Below are 14,868 nucleotides of genomic sequence, written 5' to 3' on the forward strand. Positions count from 1 at the left end.
CCTAGACTTAGTAGGAAATACTAAAACATGGAAACTCCTAAACTCTAACCCTAATGGACTCGGCCATGAGGTCCTCTAACTAGTTCAGCCGTGAGGCCCATCTTGATGGTCTCCATCATACTCCCCGACCGAGAACGAACTTGCCCTCAAGTGAGACTCAACAATGCAATCCTTAATTTCCACTTCGAGCGAACGGTGCATTGGGGTCGAAGGACACCCACTTGGACGAAATCACTAGCTTCAATCTCATAGTGCAAAGAATCTTGTAAAAATAACTGTAGGAAAGAAACTTCCAACAAATTGCAACATCTCCCGTCATCTTTTAATTTGATGAAGAAGACCACAAACACCACATAATATTTTATGGAAAAATCAACCTTGAATTTCTTCACTTGAACGATCTTCCCACGTTCATCTTCGTGTTGCTTATAAACCAAACTCGAATATGGCTTAATCAAATCTAAACTAGAATGAACTGACCTTTTCAAGCTAAAAGAGGATAATTCACTTTGTTCTTCTTGTTCCTCCGTCATTGAGAAACTTTTGTTTTTTTTGTCAAGAACTTCTTTAATACCATCGAACACGATGACCAAAGTAACATTCGAGAACTGTCTACTGGATTCAATCTTTGTCTCCACATATGAAAAATATTCATCTAAAGGAAGAAAAACATACCTAAAGATGCTTTTCAATGTAGTCCAATCGTCGACGAATTTTTTTCCTTGATCAATGAGTCTCCATTGCATCTCGTTGAATTTTTCATAGACTCTTTTAGACAAGTGTTGTTCGATGACAAAAACCTTATCTTCGTCATGGACTTCTTGGTTTATAAACCAATCTTCCATCTGTTGAATCCAAAAATCTATATGATATTGATAATCAAACATAGGAATTTTGGAATCGACATTAATTTTGTTTTGATCTTTTCGATCAACATAGAGTTGTTGTGCATCTCTTAAAGGATCCCAACCTAAACGCGGAAGATTATTCCAACATTCAAGATGAGAAGTATTTAAAAAAAAAATTATCTGTTCCCAGATTCTTAAAGCTCTGAATACCAGCTGATGTAGATTGTTGCGGAAGCGTAAAAGTAATGGAATCCACCATTGTAATTAAACTAAACTAATGAAATAAAGCTGATGAAATAAAGATAAAAGCGATAAAACGATAAACTTGATTAATAATAAACGATAAACTTGATTAACAATAAACTTGATTCATAATATTCTCTGATCTGAATAACAAGGACAGACCTGACTTCCTTTTATAGGAACTTAGAAATTTCTAGATAGACTCAAATTAGGATTCCTAAATATCAAAGATACTCAAATATAGAAACTTCTAAACCTAGACTTAGTAGGAAATACTAAAACATGGAAACTCCTAAACTCTAACCCTAATGGACTCGGCCATGAGGCCCTCTAACTAGTTCAGCCGTGAGGCCCATCTTGATGGTCTCCATCAAAATCTCTCCTTTTCTTTAAACACTCTCTTCTACTCATTATTTTCCTTTAGTTATTTATAATCACTGTAAATCGCAGCACAAAGATAATCAATCGTCATACATCATACGTAGTTAAATTACTAATGCAATTTCGCCTTCGAAACTGAACCCACATCTTTGACACCATTACTTTTTGGTGTATTTTGACATGACTTGAGAGACTTTACTACCCATCAAATATAAATGGATTTCTGAGTGCTATTCACAATGGCACCTACTACCAACCTTCATCTTGCATAAATCCGAATTTTTTAAGGATCAAGAACAAATGTAATTTGTCCTCAGCCTGAACACAGGCAATAAATGTCTTGATATACTTGTTGTGGGTTCTGGCCATCCCAAGGGGTTCAGTTATTCTAGGCTCTAACTAAACATAGTACACAGGCGTGGGAAAGCAAAACCTCAGAAACTAGAGAGGGTTACCATAAATGAGTTTTCGACCAACTTGCTGTAAGACAAGGTGGGTTGGGTACTCCATGGATTAGTCATGTGTACTGTTAATACTGGTCTAGGAGTGAACTTGGTGGAGCACTCCGCAAAAACATCTATTGCACCAACAAGGCAACAGAAATAGACTACATAAGATTAAGTAGTAAGGCAAAAAAAATTGCATATGAGAATAGTCCCACATGGGAGAATGGGTATCTAGCAACCAAAGAATATAAAGTCTAGGTCCTCTCCACTCATTGTCAATTGGTTTTGAGTTGGATGGCTACAAACTTAACATATTTGCTTCTAGATTCGGGTAAAATGCAAGAGATAGTTGTGTAATTAGGTCACTAGTGGGAACTTTTCAACAAAAAAAAAAAAAAAAGGTCACTAGTGGGAACATTTAAGTGACTGGTATGAACTCTCCTAATGTTGAACTAGTTCTTTTGTTTCCTGCTCTTTCTTTTGTCGCTCTTGAACAAGTTCTAAGGTTGAACTAGTTCTTTGGGCACCACCAAAATAGCTAAGCCATAGCCCATTCATATTTTAACTTTAGAAACACACAAAAATTTCTAGTAAATGGAAGGTGTGGTGAGAGCACCTATTTTTTCTTTTATAAATTATACTCGCTGTGGCATGTATTGATGGAGATGTCTATGATCAACTTGGTAATTCTTGGTTGTTTTTCCGCATATTTGCGTATTTGGTGTTTGTTGAGGTCTCGATCTCGTTATGTTGTGGCACCTTAGTTCTAGGTCATTTATAAATAGAGATAACCTAATACGATTAGTTCATTAGCTAACTATAGTCCCCCGACTTGTATACATGACAGTCACTTTTTTTTATGCTTGGGAGAAAGCCTCTTCTCGTGCTTGTTGGAAGGTTCGCCAAATATTTTCATATGTATACAGTATACCCGTATACATGCTCTACGAAAAATAAATCACATTTTTCGTTGAAAATACGAAAAAAATAAGTAGAATCTTGTAAATATTTTGTGGGTCCACCATGTTTGCATTGGTGCACCTAATGAACCATAAAAAAGAAGTAATAAGATGTGTACGTGTTTACCACTTTAGGAGTTGTGGAGTGTATGATGATAATTCACTAATTTTCAAGTATCTAATTATAAGTTTTTGTTATTTACTTTTCTTTAACTTTTTTCTTTGTCATCACAAAAAAAAGGTCACACTACTTTATACTCATGACCTATGATAATAGATGTAGGTATTAACCCATCCAACTAAAACACGTAATAACATCGAATATGTTACATGATTGGTCAGTATTTTTCATCCAATAGTTTATTTTTACAAAATTTAATTACATAAAAATTATTTGATAATATCTCAATTTAATGCATTACCAGGTGAAGTAACAAAGTGGTGAGTTTTGTCATTCACCTAAATTATATTTTGTTTACAGCAACTGTTTTTTTTTTGTTTCAAGTTAGGGCAACTCAGTTGTAATCCAAAACTCCATGGTAAAATGAACTTTTTCTACCATGAATTCATACCTTATGGGATCATTACACTATCAATTCACATGGGTAAATATTTTATGTATTGCTTATAGTACAATTATCTCGAAGGGACTTCGCGTTAGTACCCTTTGCCGAAGGTATGCAACACAGGAACCATGTGAAGCTTGATATATATGTGTGAGGAGTGAGGACTGAACACAAACAAGCTAGAGAGAGCTCAACGGGACTGAACACAAACAAGAGAGAGTTGGACAATAAAGCTCTATCAATCTAACGATGTACTTTTTCAACAACAAAAACTGTAAAGATATACTAAACCTAGAAATAGCATGCCTTTCCCTTATTTATCTTAGGGCTATATAACCTAGGATATTTAACTACTACTTTTATTTCTGCAACATTTAACTACTACTACGATCAAGATTCGTTATTTATATCCTGACGAGTAGCAAAACAGAAAGATATTATACTTTCTAGAATAAAATAAAACCAAGGAAATCAAGAAGAATAACACCCAACCAATCAATCAATCTAAGCTATAAAAATCCATAAGAAAAAAAACCGATTGGAATTTATACTCTTTTTCCTAATATGTATTTAGTGACTAGTCTAGAACAAAAGGACAATTTACAAATATAAAACTTAGGGTTTTCTTTTCAATGGTAATATCATGGCAGACAATGGCATCATAAAAAATTACATATACTTTTCTTTTTGTAGTGTAGATATGTCTAATTACTTTGAACTTTGGCATAGGTGGAAGATTAAAAAAGATTAAGGTATAGTTAACTTTCACTTTTAAAATTATTAAGTGGTAGTTTATATTTTCTCACAAATAATGATCTTCCGACCAGAATACATTTTTTCTGAAACTTAAGATAATTTTTTTTTAGGGTTTAGTTTATAATTTTTTGGTGGGGTTTGCATGTCTCACATGTACTTCAAATTCCATTTCAAAGGTAAACTATGGGTAAGATTTTTTGTCACCAAAAGTAGAGATATGGGGTCAAGGATGGGAGGTTTCAATAGTGCTATCATTTTGAGGACCATTTCCTTCCCCCACACTCTCACATGATTTAGACAATTTGCAGATATTGGTTTGACTAGGTCAAACTTTCATCTTGCTACCTCTACAATTCTTATTGACTTTTAGGAAAGTTTTATCAATGTCCCTAATCTCAATAACATTTTACCCCAAAATTTTCTCCACAATATCAAACTTAGGTAAAACTAAAAATCTTCTAAATGGTTTTGAGTTTTGACCTAACATACATTGACTTTACAAAAGTTAGCTTATATAGTTTGACCTCTTGAGCCATGGAATATGTAAAAAAGAACATGTGAAAATCCTTCAGAACATGTGAAAATCTTTCGTAACTCTCTTGTTTCGCAGACGTGAATAATTGCTTAAATACCTTAACCCAACCCTCTCTCTCTCCCTCACCACCATATGACCAACAATGGGAAATATAACAACAACATGAATACAAACTAGACCAGATTGAACATGAAATTTCTATCAAGGGAACTCTTTAACATTAATGTTGTCTTATAAGTTTTGTAATCCTAATGATGTTGGTTTTTAAAGGCAATTTAGTTTATTTCTTACCAGTAGGGTTTGTTAATTGACATCAAATTCCACTGAGAGCTTAGACAAGTCATTTCTATTGATTATAGTGAAAAGAAAAGAAAAGAAAAAAAGTAAAAGTAAAGTTTGTGGCTGAAATAATCATATTTTGGTTGTTACGAGGGTGCATAAAGTTTAGACAGAAACCAAGTTAATTTATTTTTAAATCATCAAAGACCAAAAGAGAGCAATAATAGAGTTATACTTATTGCCTAATAGGCCATCAACGTCGTGTTTATATACCGCTTTCCTATTTTATCCGGGGTCTGAATGCGCATGTGTACCTCTCTAAAATCCAGTGAAGTGTTGAGTTGTATACTTGCTTAAGGTTCTCTATATCCAATCCTTGTGATGTAATAAATCGTTAAGAAAATAGTATATTAGCTTGAGTAGCTAAGACCTAATCTTGATTGATAAAAAGTAAAGTTGTGGTTGATCAAGTTTAGTTGGTTCATCAATTTCATTATCTAAAATATAATATATATATATATATATACATATGTTTTAGTGCCAAATGTGGTTAACCACTAACTAGAATCAACAATTCTTGAATATTTTTAATTTAGGAATTTTAAATGGGTATTGAAAAAAAATGTGAATGGAAAGTATACAAACACAAAGTCTAAATTGGAAGAAAGTAAACTTTAAGGTGATTAAAAACCCTCACACTCTAACCCTAATGTGATAATATGAGACACAAAAGGTTACTTAGGTAATCAACTTCTTAATTCCAAGGTCTAACAAAGACTTCTTTTATCCTTATCTTCCTTTTAATTTAAAGATGATGAATGGACAAAGTCACAAAAGTACCTTTGGGAGTTTTCCACAATGGATTTTTTTTTATGACACTGAAAGAATGAAGACTTCGTGGGGATGGTGTTAAAGCTGTAATTTTCTCTTCAAACCACCTACAAATGGATCAAAGAAGTTATTTACGTGTATATTGTATTGATTTAAAGAATGACGACCCGTATCTAATAAGGCAATAAAGGATCTTTTGTAACTAAACTTTAGCTTGCACATATAATCAAGGTTCTAGATGCTTTTCTCTCCCTATAAATTGATTGAATTTGGTTATGTAATCCAAGGTCCATCAATTAGAGAGCAGACTATATAATTATCTATCTGTATTTTCAAATTACTAGCTTCGCTTTTAAATCCAGTCTCATAAAAATGAGAATATGTACAAAATTACGCCCTAAGAAAATCGTAAAGATAAGAAGTTTGTGGTATTGAGTTGGAAGTTACTAAATACCATGTTACGAAATCTGTTGTATTAAGTTGGAAGTTACAAAATATAATACAAGGTTAAGAATTATAAACAAACACCTCTTGCAATCCCAACAAACATAGAAATAGAGCCTAATTAGTTGATAAAGGAATCAAATCCTAATCCCCACAAACTAAAGAAAGTAGTTGATAGGATACTTCAATTGATTACAAGGCATAAATATATTCCTTCTCTGATATTTTGGTAGGTAATATACTCACCCAAGATATATTCTACCATTATGATTTCTTTCTTTTCTAATTGGCAACCAAATCAAGACTTAAAATACCCTGACTTGATCTAGCACATAACAGAAATATAGCAAAATTTCTCTTTTCTTATTTTACTCTATTTTAATCAGGATTGTTAGTAGCTACGGAAGGGAAACCCTCGTCGCAATATTGGGTACATTAGACATGAGAGAAAAACAAAAATAACATAGCAACTACTCTCCAAAGACTTGTGAGTTGTTAGAAGTACATACTCATACCAGTTACACAACCAAATCATTTATATAACTTAACTTAAAATCAACAAATCCTTCATTCAAAGTAACTAACCAATTAATCTACTTCACCAAAAAAGGATTTAAGATCTAACACATAGTAATAATTGCAAGTAATTAACTTCACCCCACAGATTATGTTGATGTACTGGCATGGAGCTAGGGGCACATCAAGATGCCTCTATGCCATATTCTTGTAAAATCAAATAATCAATCCTGTCTTAGAAATCAAAGTACGTGTGGGATAAATTTAGGACTTGGTCCAAATACATAAAAAATGCTTTAAAGAATCGAATAAGGCATCTCTTTGGCTTTGTATATTCTTCAGTTATAATATATATCAGATATCTTATCAGTTTCAATCGATTAATACGAATGGAATAGGAGAACCACTAATAAAAACAATTCGAGTTTGGTTCAATTGAACATTCCTCTTTACAGCACGTGTGGACAAGAGACATATACCTTTTTTGTCTTGTTTGTTCTTCATTTCTCTAACTTTCCTCTCTAACATACCTGTCTTGTAACCATAAATCTTAACACCAAACTAACCCACTCTTAACAAACTAACCCACATTTAGATTCTTCCATCTAAAATTGGGTTTTGGTATAGGAAGAGCACTTTTTAGCAAAGGCAGTGCATTAGATAGGGAGAGCACTCTTTTTAGAATAGGGAGGGCTAAACATTTTTTTTAAATATCTCAAATTTATACTTTGGTCCCTCCCATCAAACTATTTTGGACCAAAAGAGAGAGAAGAAAGTATCTTCCTGTTCGACTAAAAACCTTCGAGAGAGAAGAGAGAATCTTGTTCGACCTAAAAGCTTCGATCAAATCAAAGAGAGAGAAGAGAAATAAACATCCTGAAAAGGGGAAAAACCCTAAATCTATTTGATTCTATAAAAAAGAGAGATATAGAGACAGAAACCTAAACCCTAGATGACTAACACAATACTCATCTCTATAGAGAGTTTGTAATTCTTGTTATTGCTTGATTTCTCCATAGATTTTTAGGGTTTTACACTAACTAAAGTAACTTTTGAAGATTTCAAGTATCAATATTGCAATGAAGAATATAAACAAGGATGTAACTCGAAAAATATATAAGTGACATTTACATAAAAGAAATTTCGCTTAGCCTAAATAAAAATTCACGAATAACAACTGAAAATTTAAAAAAAATTCGGCCAGAGCGGTTGAAAAAACAGACTAATTTCAGCCATCTCAGCCGAAATTTATTACTATTTTCAGCGGGACCGACCGAAATTTGTTATCTTTTTCAATCGACTCAACCGAAATTTGTCGTCTTTTTCAGCCATTATGACCGAAATTTGTTGTCCTTTTCAGCCGACCCTACCGAAATTTGTTGTCTTTTTCAGTCGATCCAACTGAAAATTCTTTACGAAAAAAAACGACCTAAAACCCTAAAACGTTTGTTCAACCATAGAGGAAGAAAAATGATATTTCTTTACCTGAGACATATTATCTTAATTATAAATGTCTTTGTTTAAGTCGATAACTTCGTTTAAGTCGATGTCCTTGTTTAAGTCGATGGTTTCGTTTAAGTCGATGTCTACGTTTAAGTCAAAGGAATCTTCTTTCTTGATGTAGGTTGCCTCCTTCATTAACGGTGATTCCTCATTCATGAGATCTTGAGGCATCATTAAAAGCTCGAAACTAAGACTATAGTGATGATAAATTTTGCAAGTTTTTTAATAGCAATGGTGATGTTGATAGTAGTGACGATATTAGGGTTTTGGTTGTTTACGTGAGAGAAACTACAAGTGAATAAAATATTAGATTTATTATTAATTTTTATCTAAGTCCTTCTATTTTGGCACTATTTATTAAGTGATCCTTATAACGCCCTCCTTAAACTGATTTGGTAAAGGAAGAGCAAATACATAAATTGACATTTCTAACGCACTGCCTTTACTAAATAGTGCTCTTCCTATACCAAAAACCCTAAAATTATCCATCACTAAAACTTGATGATCGGAACAGTTAGAGCCTTAATCGGAGGTTCATTTTGTTCTGTTAGCCACGTGGCAAGATATTGGTGACTAGATATTACAATTAACGATAGTCCTCGAAGTATGTAATCATCCTTCGTAATTGGAATATATAAAGACGAACTAAAAACCATTAAAACGACAACTCAAACCTCTCTCTCTTTCTTTCTCTAGCCATCGACGATGGAGAAGACAACCAAGAAGGAATTTGACCTAGAAAATCTGATCGTGGTCAGGGAACTGGGGAAAGGAGCTATGGGAACAGTCTTATTGGTCATCGATCGGATCAATGATCTATCTGCCCGTACTCCGTTCGCCCTCAAAGTTGTAGATAAATCTGCCTTCCACACAAAATACGATGCTGACCGGCGTGCCCGTTGGGAGATGACCGTTCTTTCCCGACTTTCCCATCCTTTCCTTCCTACCCTCTTGGGTACCTCAGAATCCGATGAATTCTTAGCTTGGGCAGTTCCATACTGCCCGGGTGGTGACCTAAATGTCCTCCGGTACCGTCAAATTGACCGTATTTTTTCTCCTTCCGTTATCCGTTTCTACGTAGCTGAAATCGTATTAGCTCTTGAAAATCTACACCGTATGAACATCGTATACCGTGATCTCAAGCCTGAAAATGTTCTCATTCAACAATCAGGTCACGTGACCCTCACTGATTTCGATCTTTCCCGGATTCTGACACCAAGATCGGTTTCGAAACCGGTTAACCCATCGGAAACGAAAGTTGACGCGCCTGAAATTCGTCGGAGACATCGCCGGAATCTGACACGCTTGATGATGATTGTCACAGAGAAAGGATTAAAGAAGGCAAAATCGGCACGTGTTTCACCAGTTAGTAAGAAGAGACCGAGTTTCTCAAATGGTGAACGATCTAACTCGTTTGTCGGTACAGAAGAATACGTTTCACCTGAGGTCGTACGTGGTGATGGACATGAATTCTCCGTTGATTGGTGGGCCCTAGGGATACTAACTTACGAGTTGATGTATGGTAAAACACCGTTTCGTGGACAAAATCGGAAAGAAACGTTTCGTAACGTTGTTATAAAACCACCGGAATTTATCGGAAGACGAACATCTCTGACTGATTTGATCGAACGGTTGTTAGAAAAAGATCCAACAAAGAGATTGGGTTATAACAAAGGAGCGGCTGAGATTAAGAGTCACCCTTTTTTTGGTGGGTTAAGATGGGATTTGTTAACAGAGATTTCACGACCACCATTTCTTGTCGAGGAAGAAGAAAACGTAACGGAGTTACTAACGGTAAGTGAAATGACAGTTAGAGATTATTTTAGAAGGCAACAAAAACCAGTTCCATTAACGCCGTCAGAGTCAATGTTAAATTCACCGTCAAGGGACAGTCGCACAAAAATGTCGTTAACGGAGTTTTGAATATGACCCACGTTAAATTAGAACCACCTTTGTAGATAAAGGGGACCCGTTTGTAATTTTAGATTTGTTGTCGGGCATTTCTGCAACATATTTTGGTGTAGTACAAGAATATTTGTATCATGTCTTTGTAGATTGCGGTCTCTTGAGATGTTGATTAGGTTGAATATTTTAAAGTGAATGGGGGACAATGGGGTCATATGTGATTGAGAAATTAGTTAGTGTTTTAATCGGCAAAAGCCAGAGCAATTACCTAATTATCATTTTCATTCTTAAGACTCATGATTATGTTATATTTCCGAAATTAACACAACATTCGCCTATGGTTTTTTCGAAGGATCATAAGGTATTGAATTATAAGGTAATCTTAGCTTCTTGACTCGCGTATTGACTTTAAGCTGCAAAAATGTAGGCCCCTAACCAAAAATAAGTCGGGGTAGGCACAATTTACTAGCTGACTTCAGAGTTTAATCATGAGCGAGCAAATTGATATCGAAAATACGGAGTTGCGAGTGTTTGGATCTTGACCTAACTTGCTTTAGTTTTTAATTGGCGTACAAAAATATATCGTAATAACCGACTGTATTAGTGTCATTTTAGAACTAATACACCTATGTCAGCCTGCATTGGTTGGCTAGAGTTGCATTTTGGTAGCACAACTTTGATGATATCTCTAATACACAATTTTCCATTGCTCAACAAACTCTATAGCCTGCATGAGTGGTTGCCATAAGTCTAATTTCTCTATACTACCCTCATACATTTTGCCATCTAAATGGTTTTCTAAAATTTATAATTAGCTAATAGAACTACAAATTCAATCATCTTGCTAATGAGTCACATAAACACTTCAATAGCTCTACTTCCCTTCTTCAACAAGAAAAAAAAAAGCTCGACCTCCCTTCATAAGTAATGTCGATAGGAAGCAATGTTACGGTCACAGAAAAATTGAATGTGTCTGCCAAATAAAGAGTAGCTAACCACACCATTCTTTACGATTTTTAAATTGCATGATGCCTCTCTTTTACCATGGTAAAAAACAAAAGTAAATTAGTAGCGGCTATACGAAAAGAAAGTATTCTTAATTTCTCAAATAAATTAGTGATAAAAGGACAGATGCAATTAACTAGGTAGTGAGGCTAGAGGAATAGTTTACTTGAATCAAGATTAACATTCATGAATCAAAGTTGAAAATTACGAGAGAATGGAGTTGTTCTTTTTTATTGGGTCAATCAATCAAACCCCACTCGTAATCTAATCAATAAATTAAAGCGCCGCGAGCATCTTTTACACCATCATAATTTTACATTATACACTCACTACAAATCTCATAATTCATTTGTAATCACGTGTTTTCAGCCGAAAATTATAGACAGATATCCAAAATCACACCTTTTTATTGGAAACAAATTCATCATTTCTATTGGTTAAGAGATCTAGAACTCTCAAGTTTCATGTATTATGGAGGACATTATAATCCCCACTCATAGATTTAGAGACTATTATTGCTGGTCTAACATAAAATCTCTTGAGCGAAGTGCATCAAATCAGTACATAAATATAATAAAGTAGTCATGTGACAATGAAAAATTGACAAAATGATTATGGCCGAAAACACATGTTCTTATGGTCATGTGATAAAAGAAAATCAAATAACCCAAAAAATAGTAAATACAACTTCAAATTATTATTGAAGAACAATAGTTGTAAGGCTACAAAGATTGTTTTCTAAAGACACTTTGTACAATGTTCATAAAAAAAAAGACGCTTTGTACAATAATGCGTTTAAGATTACTTTGCTAAACACTCTTATATTTCTAGGGATGTCAAACGGGGCGGGTTTGGGACGGTTCATCTCCTTCCCAACTCCATCCCGTTAGTAAACGGATTATACCATTACCGTACCAATAACTAATCGGGGTAGATATTCGATTACCATACCCGCCCCAATTTTAAAATTGTTAAACCATTACTGTCCCACCCCGTTGAAATGAGTCAGGTCGGGTTCAAACGCAAAATATTCACAAAAACTATTTTAGTTTGAAGTAACATAACAATTGTTAAGAATATTTCATAAGACTTTGAGTTTATCGTAAACACTACAACTACTTAAATAATATAGAACATAAAATAGCTAAATTGATAATATAGGATTAAAGTTTTAGAAACATAACCCTAAATAAAACGTATATTTGATATATAACATGCTAATCGATTCGGGGCGGGGTTTACTATCTAATACTAAACCCGCCCCGAACCCGATTATTTTTTGTAACTTCATACCAAACCCGAACCGTTTAATAAACGGGTCGGTAAAACCCGTCTTATTAGGGGCGGGTTTGGGAAAAAAATCCGCCGGTTCAGACCAAATTGCCACCCCTATATATTTCGGACAAACCCCCAACTTTAGGAGCCCCTATAGAAATTCTGAGGGGCGGCTATGATATTTTTAAAGACGCCCTCCATTTTTTTGTAGCAAGAGCTAGGTTGCCTTTAAAGTTTCACTGATTGGTGTCAGTCCCACTCAACTCGCTCCAACATTGAAAGCTAGGCTTCCTCGTTTTGAATGTCTACATACGAGCTCTATAGGCACCACTATAAAGATAGACACTCCAAACTCCATAAGCATTCCCAGAAACATTTTCATCATAAAACTACTACATCCACCTAAGGCCTGCCCACCCCGAGAAGAAGAATGAAAATACGTGGGAGAAAACGAACAAAGTTGAAAAACAAAAACAGTAAAGAAGACGAAGAGCAAGCAACAAGAATTTGATATTTAGTGAATACTTTTCTGTCCACATATTTGGATTTGGGTGAATATGATGATTGATGGGTATCAAGCTTTCTATTATTTTTGCCACCCCTAAAAATGAAACTAGGGTGCTTCTATAAGCATCCTGTTTCTTTGTCCTTGGCAATCTAAGTCTGTTCTATTCAAATCCAACACAGATTAGACCAAGCCCATGGAGGTGTACCAAAAGCAATTTGTCTGAGCAACTATTGCCCCTCCCATGAGTCCATGACATTACATACACATAATTTTCGCGTGAGAGACGTGGGTTGATTACGACTCAATCCGCCAGATTCAACTCTCCTCTAGTCATGTTAGAGGTACATGACCAAACTATACATGATTAGACCAATTCTAGCCCTACTCTTTCCTAGGCCCAGCTATGTGAAGTGTAAATTGGGTGTAGCCATAAGAAAGGTATCTTTACCATTTTGCTATTTCCAATTACAAAATAGTTACAATACCAAATGGATCCTAAATTACCCGCGGGCCGCGACCGTGAGAGATGGTGGGTGGCCTTATAAAGTCGTCTCCTTTTTAGGGTTTCATCAGCAGCCGGAATTAGGGTTTTGGAATAGATCCGAAGAGAAGGAAGAAGCTGCGAAAATGGTTGAGAAGACGAACAAAGGGGGGAGAAAGGAGGAAGTCGTAACCAGGGAATACACGATTAATCTCCACAAACGATTACATGGATGGTAATATATATGTTCATTTGCTTTTACTTTTTTGAAATTTTCATCCTCATAAATGAATTAGATCTTATAGAATCAGTAAACCAGTAATCTCACTTCGATTTTTTTGCTTGATTAATAATATCTTGGCTTTTGATATGCTAGAAAATGGTACCTCTTCTGATTAGGGTTCATAGAAATCCCCTTTCAATGAATGTTTGTTTCTGGTCACTGAAGTTGATGATTGGATCCCCTCAATTAGTTATTCTTATTTGTCACTACTAAAGTATTAAACTTTGTAGATTAGGGTTTATGCTTGGTTTGCAATTACAGATCAATTGTCTGGAATGTTTGTAATTTGAGTAAAATTAATGAGACAGAGGTGCCCAAATGTTGATTTTCAGAAACTTTCTTATATTATAAGTTTTCTTATATGATTTGTACGGGTTTGTGTACTTTTGGGTTGTACGAATTAAATGAATTTTAAAAAGAAACCGGTAGAGAGGGCGCGACTTCGGTTATCACATTATTAGAGTTACAACTTACAATACAGGCATTTATTTGAAATTTTCTCATCTTATTGATCTATTAATATTTGGCTTTTGGCAGTACATTCAAGAAAATGGCTCCTAAGGCAATTAAGGAGATTAGGAAGTTTGCACAAAAGGCAATGGGAACAACTGATGTAAGAGTGGATGTGAAGCTAAACAAGCATGTTTGGAGCCGTGGGATCAGGGGTGTGCCAAGGCGAGTTCGTGTTCGCATTGCCAGGAAGAGAAACGATGAGGAAGATGCCAAAGAGGAGCTCTACTCATTGGTTACAGTGGCAGAGGTTCCTACTGAGGGATTGAAAGGATTGGGCACTAAAGTCATTGATGAAACAGATTGAGATAGACCTTATGTTATGTTCTTTGGTAACTTCATTAGAATCTTTTTTTCGTTAGATACAGTTGCAGTTTTGTTTCTGAATTCTGTTTGGAGACTTTCACCAAATATTTGGTTTTGAAGTATGTAAGGATTCTTTCAACTAATGCAGTGAATGTTTTTGAAGTGTTATATGGGTTTGATCTTCAACAAGTTTTTTACTCCTTAGTAGTGTACGATGAAAATTCTCCGTCTCCTTTATGTCTTAGAGGGTGAGGTTGATTTTTATTTCTGGTTTGCTTGTGATCTTGG

General features: G+C 34.9%; 1 protein-coding gene and 1 pseudogene across 2 annotated transcripts; both read left to right on the top strand.

Annotated features, from left to right (window-relative positions):
* The first annotated feature begins 8,975 nt into the window (after positions 1-8,975).
* Positions 8,976-10,503, top strand: LOC147545637 (serine/threonine-protein kinase UCN pseudogene; annotated as a pseudogene). The gene has a single exon (XR_015224278.1). The product of XR_015224278.1 is annotated as a serine/threonine-protein kinase UCN pseudogene (transcript).
* A 3,005-nt stretch (positions 10,504-13,508) lies between these two features.
* On the top strand, positions 13,509-14,748 carry LOC147545638 (large ribosomal subunit protein eL31-like). Its single transcript, XM_086634366.1, has 2 exons — positions 13,509-13,716; positions 14,302-14,748. Exons 1-2 carry the CDS (start codon positions 13,628-13,630, stop codon positions 14,579-14,581), a joined length of 369 nt encoding a protein of 122 aa, XP_086490492.1. The 5' UTR covers positions 13,509-13,627; the 3' UTR covers positions 14,582-14,748.
* The last annotated feature ends 120 nt before the right edge of the window (positions 14,749-14,868 follow it).

This window comes from Eschscholzia californica, unplaced genomic scaffold (genome assembly GCF_041429995.1).
Source record: "Eschscholzia californica isolate CP2 unplaced genomic scaffold, dmEscCali1.0.p SCAF_4, whole genome shotgun sequence".
NCBI classification, from domain to species: domain Eukaryota; kingdom Viridiplantae; phylum Streptophyta; class Magnoliopsida; order Ranunculales; family Papaveraceae; genus Eschscholzia; species Eschscholzia californica.